The sequence below is a fragment of the Rhagoletis pomonella genome, unplaced genomic scaffold (assembly GCF_013731165.1).
Source record: "Rhagoletis pomonella isolate Grant_MI unplaced genomic scaffold, Rhpom_1.0 Rhpom_scaffold_00002, whole genome shotgun sequence".
Classification (NCBI taxonomy): Eukaryota; Metazoa; Arthropoda; class Insecta; order Diptera; family Tephritidae; genus Rhagoletis; species Rhagoletis pomonella.
In genome coordinates this window covers 24,037,633-24,049,755 of record NW_023458556.1, presented here as the reverse complement: position 1 = coordinate 24,049,755, position 12,123 = coordinate 24,037,633, and the positions used below count along the sequence as shown (strand labels likewise).

The following is a 12,123-nucleotide window of genomic DNA, read 5'->3' as shown; positions in this document are numbered from 1 at the left end:
TTTATATTTTTACAAAAAAAATTGAAAAAATCGGTAATGATTGTTCGTTATCTTTGAATCTACAGGGCCTAGCAAAAAGTGTTGTATGCACAGTTTATAGAAAATTTTATTACCTTTTAAAAGCTTCAAACCGTTTTAGAATTGCTTAATTCGTTCTTGAGATATATATGATAAAGTGGACCCAATTTTTTTTTTTTTGCAAAAACGGTAAATTGCAAATATCTCAAAAACGGTACCATCGAATTAAAAATAACCTTGATTTTCGGAATCAGGGGGTGATTTTACATAAGAATTTCATAACGGCGTTTCTGGTAAAGAGAAAAAGTTGACATTTGTGGTCCAGTGTAATCATTGCGCGCAATCTTGCCAACGAAAACATAGGCAATGTTTTCGCTAATGATCGTTTGCTCAAGTATTTACCACGGTAAAATACAATCGCAAAATGTGTTAATATCAGTGATGGCAATCACAAATTTTTTCCGTACCAAAAAACGTACCAAAACGCTTTTGAGAGTGCCACACGGATTATTTTGCAGTAATAAAGGACAAATGGTTTTTATTTATTTATTGTTTTTCAATACAGAAACAAAAAGTTTTAAACATAAATTAGCACACATAAATTCACTTCACTATATTAATTTTTAACAAAATGATTTAAAGAATTAAAGCTTAAAATCAAACTAAAACGAACTACACTCACGGAAAAAAATATTGGCACAGAAAACTTTTTACAATGTACGCAAACTTTTTATTATAATTGTTCCGCTATTTTTTATAAAAATTTAATTCATACTACAGCAAAAAACATAAAAATATAATTTCTCTGATCAAAACTCAAGAGAATTCAATATATTTTCATGCGAATTTTAATCTTTTTAAGCGGATTATATTTTTTCATGTTTTGTTTTTGTTTTAGGATTAACTATATTTTCATGAAAAATTACCAGAAAAAAATTAAATTAAAAAAGTTTGGACACATTGTAGAAAGTTCTTAGTGCTAATAGTTTTTTCCGTGAGTGTTGGTTTCACTTTATCGGCTTATAGTCTCTTGCAGGAGACCATACATAATGCATTTCATTTTTAACTAATTCTTTACATACCATAATATTATGGATAGTCTTATCTTCTAATTTATTTCTAAGACTTGTTTTAATAAGATTAAGGGACGAAAACTTTCTTTCTGCAGCTGCAGAGCTATGCGGCAAGGTTAATAAATTAAAAATAAAATTGGTCAGTTCCGGGAACATTATCTCGCCCAATCCATTTTAAAAGCTTGCTACCTTTTGCCAAAAAGAATTAATATCCAAATCGCTTTTCAAATTATGGTCGCTTATTGTTCAAGGATGCGCAAAATAACTCCTTCTAATGAGAGCCACCTTGTATGGGATATCCCTAAAATTTTGTGTGGTTTTACCGCACAATAGTTCTGAAATTCTATAAAATCGTATACTCGCTTAGGGCTGTGCGAGAAAAACCCGTAAATATTTCGACACAGCCACTCTATTTGCTGTGGCAATTTTTTGCAAGCATAGCTTGTACAGAGGTGGAGTGAGTGACATGTACATTTTAAGTAAAAAATATCTGTTTCCGCTTCAAATAGAGTTCTTACGCTTTTTAAATGTCCCGCCATTACGGTAGCTCCGTCCGTAGCCAAGCCAATAACATTTTCAATTGGAATCTCATATGCACGGAAAAAATCTTTAATAGCTGCAAACACTGAATTTGCGTCACATTTTGGCAATTCTATTAAAGCTAGGAATCGATCGCGAACAATTAGATTGGCGACATATCTAAGCACTTTTTTGCGGAAACATATGTTGTTTCGTTAATAATTAGTGAAAACTTACTCGACTTAAGTTCCGAAATTAATTCTTTCATTGTATTAAAACAAATTGTTTCCGTTAATTGCGTAGCTTTAGTTCTTGCAATTTTCAAATGTTTTGCCACTTCTGAGTCAGGACCACATTCAGCCAGCAGCTCAGGAAAGTTGTTCATCAATGTGAAAGGTAAATTGTGCGATATCAGGAACATTACCAATGTGAGCTCAGCGTTTTGTACCATTTTATGTATTTGCCTCTTATTTACATCTAAAAAGGAGTCAATTGAAATTTTCTTTCTGTTTCCTTCCATATTTTTAACGTGGGCAGTAATAGTTTCATGCCTTTCCAAATGAGGCAAGTGATTCACTACGCCTTTATTACATGCCTCACAAAAGGCTGAACCATCTTTGTTAGACAGCCATGCGAAAGTGGTGAGCCACTCAGCTCTAAACTTTCTTTTGATTTCAGCACTGAAAAATATGTGATTCAAAATAGAAAAATTACATATCGCTAGCTTAGAGTGAAATGTTGCTAAGTCCACTTTTTATGAACAATTAGTTTTTGATGCAGGAAGCAAGGAATATTGAAAATGCACCGTTTCTGAAAGGATCTAACTACTTGTTTTATTTCTACCCGTTTTATTCCGTGATGTGCAAAATTGCTAAGTCCAAAGTAGTCACAGAAAATTTGATAAGTCCAAAAAAATATGCATATTTTTTTTACGCTATCGAATGCGATTTGTATTGAGGGTTTTGCAACAACATTATTTTTGAATATTTATGTACATATGTATGTATGTATATTAGGCTGGGTCGATTTTGTATGAGGGAAAATAAAAGGTATTTGACCGTATTGTAATAGTAATATTATGATGTCTAAGGTCTAAGCCAATTGTTATTAGACAAGAAAGATTAATTTAAAACTTATCTTTAGCCCGCGCAATTGAATCAAAGTGTATGAATTTCGAAAATGAAACTTTGGCTTGTAATATCTATCTATGGAATGCGTTAATTGTTATAAACAGGACGATATATCAAATTAAGGTTTATTAAATTTAGTAATCGTTTGACAAGTTAATAGTAGTTGCAAGCATAAATATAAGTATTTGCATACATTAACATAATACAATTAGGGCCCATTTTAAGTCCATTTTTCGTGGTTTCTAAATTTGCCGTTATATGAAAGTAGGGGACGTGCAACAAGTGTTTACATAAATATTTTAGGTAATTCCATTATGTGAAAAAGTAACTGTAGGTAGGTAAATGCAATAGTCTTTAACATATCCTGGAAAATCCTTTTGAGGACTCTCCAATTGGACGATATTGCTTTGCATTCAGCTTGAACGAAAAAAGTCACTCCCTGGCATACTTTCCTGTAATCCTGTTCTTTCATTTAAAGGTTATCTATAAAATTAAAGATATTTTTTTTTAGAAAAAAACTGGAGATCCACTTAAGTTTTTCGATATAACTTTGGTAAATGTTACTCGATCGGCACGTAATAATTACCAAATTGAAGGCGAGACTTGCTATTACTGATTCATGATAATAATATGTTGAAAATCATTCAGATTATAAACAAACTAGTAATAACCCCCCGAAATTCGGGTGAATGCATTAAAGAAATATTTGCAGATACTAAGTATTTAAACTTAAGTAAAAAATAAAACGTGATGTTCATGAATATACCTCAGTATTTAGCTTAAAATTTATTTAAAGAACTTCGCGAAAGACAACAATTAATCTTGTATTGCTAGAGACCTGATAACCCAAGATAATTTTGAAGTTATTAAAGGGCCTTACTCTACTCATAGCTTCTACAGTGGCCCGCGAGAAAACAGTAATTTTTAAGGTATAGTCCAACCTTTCACAATATCCAACCAAGGGCTTTATTAGCCGTAGTCTGAGACGCAATAATCTTTTAAAATTGGCGCCGTTTCATGGTGAAAGGCATTTGGTATATCGCTTTTAAACTAAAGCTTTCTTAACACTTTCAATACAAAAATTCTACCACTGATTCTACAAATTTTAATATACATAAATATGTATACCGGCTAATTTGGATCATTCATTTCAAAAATCGCATCAAAAATTTTTTAGAATTTTGAATTTTACCGTCATCCTGGGCCCTTTAAATTTGTCAGTGATATCCTAGGTGTTTAAAAAAGAAAGTGATCTAAGCTATTTTTATTTTTTGCTTTCGCGAAATAAATTTCGAAACTATGAATAACACGAATCCGAATACAAATTCCACGGATATTTGGTAAATATTTTTCTATAGATTACACTGCTCACTATTAATTTTTCTGCCAATTTAACTTTTAAGACAAACACGGTTATCGCAATTGCAGCCCTAACTAAGTCGTATGACTGAGCAATTATATATAGATACGTTGAGAGTGAGTCGAGAAAATGTTTAAACGCTTATATTTTAGCACCTACCTCACCGATTTGAAATCTGATAATTTCTGGATAACCTCTGGAGCTTGCACTTTAATTTGTTATACAACGCAATTCTGTAGCTACACGAGATCGCCATAACTAAGTCGTATGACTGAGCAATTATATATAGATTATTTTAAAATAAAAAAAAAGTTTAACAAATTTTTTTGTCATTTTCCTATATTTGCAATTTTTATATTGTATGCATAAACATAAGTAAACTAGTGTTTCTAGAAGTTGTGCCTGTTCAGTGAAGAGAAGATTTATCCTTAACAGCGGTCGCCCCTCGACAGGCAATGGCAAACCTCCGAGTGTATTTCTGTAAAGAAAAACAGCGTAAAACTGTAAGTCCCTTCCCTTTGTGTGACAACATCAAGGCGCACGCCACAAATCGGAGGAGAAGCTCGGCCAAACACTAACATATGTGTAAGCGCCAATCTATTACACAACGGAACAAAAATGAGAAACAATTTCGTTGCATCAAATGTTAAAGCTGTTTTGGATAGACTTTTTTATGCTGATTACGAATCCGTAAGTATAAAGTCTCCATCAGCTCTAGATTTGGAAAAACAAACCAGGTCAAAGTGTCAAAAAATCGCGTTTTTTGCAATATTTTAGAAGCCATAGCAAAGAAACTAAAGGTGATATTAGGCTTAAATTAAAGCTAGAAGTTTAGAGTACTATCTCTGAAAATACCATCCCTGCACGTTGAATTGATGGTCACTTATAGTAATCAGCATAAAAAAGTCTATCAAAAATAGCTTTAGCATTTGATGCAACAAAATCACTGTTCCCTTGTGTTATTATTATTTTTAAAAGAACCTAAACAATTTGTTCTAACAAATTGTTTCTTAAAATGTACCTACGAGGTGGATTTTTCGTATTGTACATATTGGAAAAATGCATGGAAATTTTGCTAAGTCCAACAAAAAAATTTTAAGAAAAAAGTAGAAAATTTGCTAAGTCACAAAATTATCTACAAAATTTGTAAAAAAGCAGACTTTTTTATTATTATTTTTTTTAATAAAGGGTAAATGAAAACCGCGAAACATTGCATTCGAAGTTTTGCAAAATTACTTAGCAACGTTTTTTGTGTCTCCTGTACAATTGAAAAAAATGGACTTAGCAACTTTGCACTCTAAGCTAGCGATATACATATGTATGTATGTATGTATGTACTAAAGCACTGCAAATATACCAGCAGAAATACTCTTCACATGTGTACATGAGTAAATGGAACATATATTTTAGAGTACTTAAAAAGATGAGAACAAAAAAAGAGAACATAATAAATTTGAGCAACTGAGCAATGTTACTCAACAGAGCTCTGCTACATAAAACACTGTTCCGCTTTTCCAGAGTACTTGAGTATGTTGATTGCATTCAGTAGTATTTGAAAACTTCATAGGAACCCAATAAGCAAAATAAACTTAAAGAAAGTTTTTTTTAAGTTTTCAATTATAAACATTAAGCTTACAAAACGTTGATTTTTTGTTTATAAAACGCTTGAAAGTAAACGTAATATAATCGAAAAGGAACATTGGTTATAAGCGTAGAAATATAAACTTGTAATAAATGTTCAAAAGAAAGCTTTTTATAAGCGTAAAAGTGAAACTTATAATAAAGGTTCAAAAAAAGTTTTTTATAAGGGTATGAATATAAACTTACTAAAAATTTACAAAAGAAAGCTTTTTATAAACATCTTTATAACACTTTATTTAAAGATATTTCATTAAAAACTCATACATAGATTGCTTAACATCTAGAAACTAAACGAAATGCGAATTTTCGGCGGACTCATCTACTGTCGCGAAAATATAAATAGGGAATAGACATTTTAGCATACTAATTCACAATAACACATACAAATTAAGCATAAAAAAGTTAATTATTACATCTTGTTGCGTGCTTTCAATTACTTGCGGTTATTAGAAAATTGGAAAAGCGACATCGATGCAGCTATATATTCCGCTTCATCGCCGCCATTCTCATTGATGAACTTTTCTGAAAAAAATTTAATACATTTTTAATTGAATGTTAAACTAAGAAAGGATAAGGGGAACTCATCATTTGAAGACTCGAATGCTCCACCGATTAGCGCAGCGGGTCCTGGATTGGATTTTTTTTACCACATCGGTTTTATTTAATTTTTTCTTTTAATAATATATTTTAATAAACGTAAACACGTCACCTACGATTGGAAAAATTTTATATTTACTACTTCATGTCGTTGGCATTTACATTTCATTTATAAGTTTAAGTTATTTATAAACATTCGCTCTCAAAACTTATTAAAGGTTTATTTGAAAAAACTTTTAATAAGCTAATTTGAAAATGCTTATTTAACGCTTATTATAGCAAACTTAATTTAAGTTATTTTTAAAAACGTTTACTGAAATGCTTGTTGGGAAGTATAAGAATACTTATGAAGTTTTTTCTTTTAAATGTTAGCAAAAAAAAAGACATACATTTTCTTTTTATTCCAATATATACTTAAACTATTGTTTTACATTTCTGGCCGGATGCTTCAATGTTTGCAAAAAAGTTCCAATCTTTCATACATATACATGCTTTATGTACATATGTACGTATTATGTAAATTTTTTTTAATATCGAAAAATGTGTGCCCATTTTCCCGCGACCTGTCTTTATGGCCAGTTTTTATTTTCAAATTGATATTTTCATTTCCCAATACCAGGCGCTCATACATGTAAAGTAACAAGTTTTCTATTTCTAAGCAGAAAATTGTTTGTATAAATTTTTAAATTTCCAAAATTCTACTTTGTGAATTTCCAAAGGCTTCTACAAACGAATTAAAATCTTCTACAAACAAATGCAAGGCGAATTTATATAAGGTGGTGTTACTAGCTCAGCTGATTTTGTGTATGTGTTTCGCCGCACGGCTTCTGATATCAAATTGAAAAATTTTGTTTGAATTTTTACACACACTCTTACAGATTTTGACAGTTTATGCCGCCAAAGCAAAAACAAAATACATGTAAATTTTTGTTTTTGTACTCCTGCTATCACCTTATATTAAATCGCCTTGAACAAATGTATGCGTTTGGAAAGCTTAAGCTTAAAGAAAGTTTTTTTTTTAGTTTTCAATTATAAACATTAAGCTTACAAAACGTTGATTTTTTGTTTATAAAACGCTTGAAAGTAAGCGTAATATAATCGAAAAGGAACATTGGTTATAAGCGTAGAAATATAAACTTGTAATAAATGTTCAAAAGAAAGCATTTTATAAGCGTAAACGTGTAAACTTATAATAAAGGTTCAAAAAAAGCTGTTTATAAGCGTATGAATATAAACTTACTAAAAATTTTCAAAAGAAAGCTTTTTATAAACATTTTTACAACCCTTTATTTAAAGGTATTTCATTAAAAACCCATACATAGATTGCTTAACATCTAGAAACTAAAAGAAATGCGAATTTTCGGCGGACTCATCTACAGTCGCGGAAATATAAATAGGGAATAGACATTTTAGCATACAAATTCACGATAACACACAAAAATTAAGCATAAAAAAGTTAATTATTACATCTTGTTGCGTGCTTGCAATTACATGCGGTTATTGGCAAATTGGAAAAACGATGCAGCTATATATTCCGCTTCATCGCTGCCATTCTCATTGATGAACTTTTCTGAAAAAAATTTAATACATTTTTAATAGAATGTTAAACTAAGAAAGGATAAGGAGAACTCATCATTTGAAGACTCGAATGCTCCACCGATTAGCGCAGCGGGTCCTGGATTGGATTTTTTTTTTACCGTATCGGTTTTATTTAATTTTTTCTTTTAATAATATATATTAAAAAACGTAAACACGTCACTTACGATTGAAAAAATGTTATATTTACTTCATGTCGTTGGCATTTGCATTTAATTTATAAGTTTAAGTTATTTATAAACATTCGCTCTCAAAACTTATTAAAGGTTTATTTGAAAAAACTTTTAATAAGCTTAATATTAAAAATGCTTATTATAGCAAACTTACTTTAAGTTATTTTTAAAAACATTTACTGAAATGCTTGTTGTGTTGCTATTTCATATGTATGTGCGCCTGGTATTGGGAAATGAAACTATCGTATTGTACAAATAAAAATTGGTTCTTTGTTTAAAATGAGTCCACTTTCTTTATAAAAATATGCTGTTCGCTAAATATCCTACGTTGTTTCTCCATGTTTGCTATTTAACATAAGAGTCAGCTCTAACATTAACATGATGTAGGCATTAAACGAAAACTTCCAAAAATACTGAAAAAATACTTGTGAAGGAACATCTTTTTTGTGGAAGTTTGACAGCATGGTACTGCTGATTTATGTTCCTCTTTTTTTCGGAACATAATTTGTTTGAGTACTTTTTTTATGTATACAGCGCTCAATATCTTCACTTCTCTTCCTTCCATGCCCTCTTTGTTAGAGTATGAGTAGTATACATATTTGAAAAAAACTTCACTGTGAAGCAAACTGAATTCCGATGCAGACCTTTAGTATGTACATACCCACCGGACTGAAAGTTAGCTGCTCCCCAAAGGAGCGAGTATGGAGCAGTACAAAAGCAAAGTAAAAAATAAATTTTTAAATTTCTAACAATGCTCAGAAATAAATATCATTTTGAGTAGTTCTTTTGAAAAAAAGTTAATTTATGTACACACATGTATGCATGTATGTATTTTTGTATGTATACCACATAGAAAAGAAAAAAACCATGTTTATATGTAAGTACACTTGATAAAACCATCAAATGGTTTACAAAAACGCCATTCTTTTATTAAAACAAAAATATAATGTAAAAATTAAAATTTGTATGCATTGCTTTTTAAATGCTCACCAAAGGCTTTTTTGGGAGGAGCAAGTGAGCGCTTCTTTCTAATGACACACAATGTTAAAATACAATGAAATGTGAAATTAGGAAGGGAGCGCTTACTGCTGAATGTGGAGCGCTCCAATAGAACTAATGGAGCGCTTCTGGCTCCGTTGGGTATTTAACACAAATCCACAAACACTTACGTCTCTGACATGCCTCCTTCATTTGAGGCTTCTTGATTATTGTTATTGTAATTTTCCCTTTTCTTTTTAATCACGAATCTGCAAACAAACCACAAATTTAATAAATTTATTCCAATTCAAATTAATTTTGCTTTCTTACTTGTCCATCATCTATTTCCATTAAAACTCGTCTGTCTTTATTCATATATTTATTGCGTAGTTTACAAGAATTGTAAAGATGCACACTGTTAGTCGATGTTTTCATAACATCGATGGCTTTGCGATGACTTTCGCAAGGATGCGTACTATTAGTCGACTTTCGCGTACTGACGATTTAATTATATTGACGCTCTCGTTTCAATTATTGGACTTTTAATTAACGAATGAAAATAATATATAGAAAATATATGTAAATAAAAAACAAAATATTGTTTTCCCGAACTTTAAGGAAAAAGTACCAAAATCAAAAACAACGTACCAACGTACCAAATCATTTTCAAAGTACCAGTTTTGGTACGAAAGTACCAAAATTGGCAACGCTGGTTAATATGAGAAGATTGTATTTTTAATCGTTCGCGAGCGTTCGTTGCTAGAGCGTGGGTAAAAAAATCGTTGAATTTATTTTGATACGAACGAAGGCAGGTCACTCGCTTTTTTGATATAAAAATGGGCAAAGTATCGAATATTGACAACACAAAACTTGTTACATATAATAAAGACACAAATTCTTCGAAGTGCCTTTTATGTGAAAAACAAAGGGTACATATGTGTTAGGAAACATTAAAAGACATTACAAGACCACATATATATAATACATATATATGTATTTATAAAATATCTAATGTGTGGGTTTCTTGGGCTAAACACGTAGGAGTTTACGGACAGAGGCTCAGTATATCCAGTAAAAAAACTGTGGTGAAGTCCTTTATGGGCATAAAGTTTCCAGAGGTGACATTTTTGGTAGCACAAAATTTCTTGCTTTTCAACACTAATGAAATAAACTTTAGAATTTATTACAATAAAGTTTCGTTTACTGAATAAATTTTACGAGTAAACCCAAATATATTGATTTACTTTAATTAATAAATATCAAAGAAATTTTAAATCCCCGTTTGATAATAAATTTGTTACAAAATAACATTGCTTATCGGAACGCTCTGAGCGATGCCGCTGAAAAGTTGCTTTTCGAACAAAAACACCCTGGCCCTTGTTGTTGCTGTATTGTATCGGGGTGAATTTACCTTTGCAAGTAATTTGCTTGTGTCAAAAGGTAAACAAAAAAAATTTATTTCCCAAATTTATCAGTTTGTTTGATGTAAATTTATTTATTTTAGGTACATAGCAAGGTGAAAGTTTCGTGAAGATAAAAAATGAATCGTCTGTGCCTACGTATGTATGTCCCATTGAATAGTTTTTGCACAAAGTGAAACTTGAACTAGCTGAACATAGACCGAAGAATAAATGGGCATTGAAAAAAATCTGTCTTATCTTTAGTTTCGCCCGAAAAAATTTCATCCGAACGTTTGTCACCCGCTCATAGTAAATACATGAGGGCTATTCGCGATTCGGTGTATAAGAGCTGACAAATTTATGCAATTGCAGAAATATGCCATGGATTGTGAGCGACCTTTATTAAACTGTCATGGCAAAGCTTTTGCAAAACAATTTTTGTGCATCAGCTTTGGTTTTGTTTATGAATGCAATGCATAGCATTTTTATGCTATGGATTTTCGGTATTGCAAATTTGCCAAGCCATGACAAATGCAAATGCGTGTATTTTGTTTGTGTATTGCAAATAATTTGCAATACAAATTTGCAATGCAATGATGCTAGGCCATTTGCACCGGATCGCGAATAGCCCTATGGAAACCAAAAGTGAAAAGTGAACCGGTTCGGGAAAATGAAACTCATGATAAGGCTATGTATTAAAATGCAAAATCCTGGTTGCATCAACTCTTGAATAAATACAAGTATTTATTTTGGCTAAAATTGGATAAACTAAAAAATACGATTACGTTAAGCTTTATTAATAACTAGCTGTACCCTGCCACGCTTTCATGTGGCATATTCCTGTTACATGGATGATAAATGATTAACGAAACAAAGCATACGTTTCATATGAGTTCGATTTTTTAATAAGTACTTGTGTGCACACAATATTTGTCGTTTTTGCATTCTCTACATATATATTAAGGATATCTGGTTTGCCGACACGGGAACATGCAACATCTGAGAAGCAATCCGCATCTAAATCTAAACCAAACTTTTCCAAAGGTTGACCTTGAGCATTATTGATTGCGATTCCGAATGCCAATTGAATTGGGAATTGTAATCTTTTAAATTGAAATGGTATATCGGTCGGAATCACGGGAATTCTTCACCTTTGAAAGGCCACGATAAAATCTTTGCTTACACTACGTTCTTTATCAATTTCTTAACTGCGAGTCGCGTGCAGTTGCAGAGTTTTGGCTGATTAATATTCCGTAACATAATAATTGGCACACCTATTTTCAATTTCAGTATGTGGTGTCATGGAATATGTATGGAAGATAATCGAGTTCAAAAATTCCGTTGGATAATTAACTGCTTCATCTGTTTCCACAACGGTGTTTATCGACGTATATGTTATTTCCTCACTTTGAATGCTGGATTGAATAACATTAGTGGTATTTACCAAAGTGAGTAAGTGGCCTGGCAGTCTGGTAAAAGAGCAGAGCAGCTCAGCAACGACTGTTGTCAATACCACTATTATTTAGTTGATAGACATCCTTATTCTTCGCACCAAGAATAGCTCATTCACTGAACCTATAACTAATTTTCTTAATTAAGAAACATTCTTTCGATCAGTTCTGCTTTCGATGTTCCTAA

At 31.5% G+C, this 12,123-nt stretch overlaps 3 protein-coding genes across 10 annotated transcripts in view; 2 read left to right on the top strand and 1 right to left on the bottom strand.

The window, feature by feature from the left end:
• Window positions 1–12,123, top strand: part of LOC118733322 (D-2-hydroxyglutarate dehydrogenase, mitochondrial-like) — a 468,040-nt gene that overhangs the window by 150,411 nt on the left and 305,506 nt on the right. The window lies entirely within an intron of this gene.
• LOC118733321 overlaps window positions 1–12,123 on the top strand; it is a 259,753-nt gene that overhangs the window by 47,975 nt on the left and 199,655 nt on the right. The gene's annotated exons all lie outside the window — the stretch shown is intronic.
• Window positions 950–9,616, bottom strand: LOC118733324. 6 transcript variants are annotated; one of them, XM_036462682.1, is made up of 3 exons: window positions 9,416–9,616; window positions 9,277–9,354; window positions 950–2,290 (listed from the first exon to the last, which is right to left on the bottom strand). In XM_036462682.1, the coding sequence occupies exons 1-3, from the start codon at window positions 9,424–9,426 to the stop codon at window positions 1,774–1,776; spliced, it is 606 nt and encodes a 201-aa protein (XP_036318575.1). In that variant the 5' UTR covers window positions 9,427–9,616; the 3' UTR covers window positions 950–1,773. The 6 variants fall into 6 exon arrangements, 1 of the variants encoding a protein (XP_036318575.1); XR_004992231.1 differs by lacking the exon at window positions 950–2,290 and adding an exon at window positions 6,219–6,258 and having other exon boundaries at window positions 9,416–9,583; XR_004992229.1 differs by lacking the exon at window positions 950–2,290 and adding an exon at window positions 6,226–6,263 and having other exon boundaries at window positions 9,416–9,582.

Bases quoted from the DNA above. Each gene is read 5' to 3' on its own strand.
- LOC118733324 (XM_036462682.1), bottom strand. The intron at 2,291-9,276 runs GTAAGTGTTTGT...CATATTTTTCAG, and splicing joins GAAGGAGGCATGTCAGAGAC to TGCTGAAATCAAAAGAAAGT.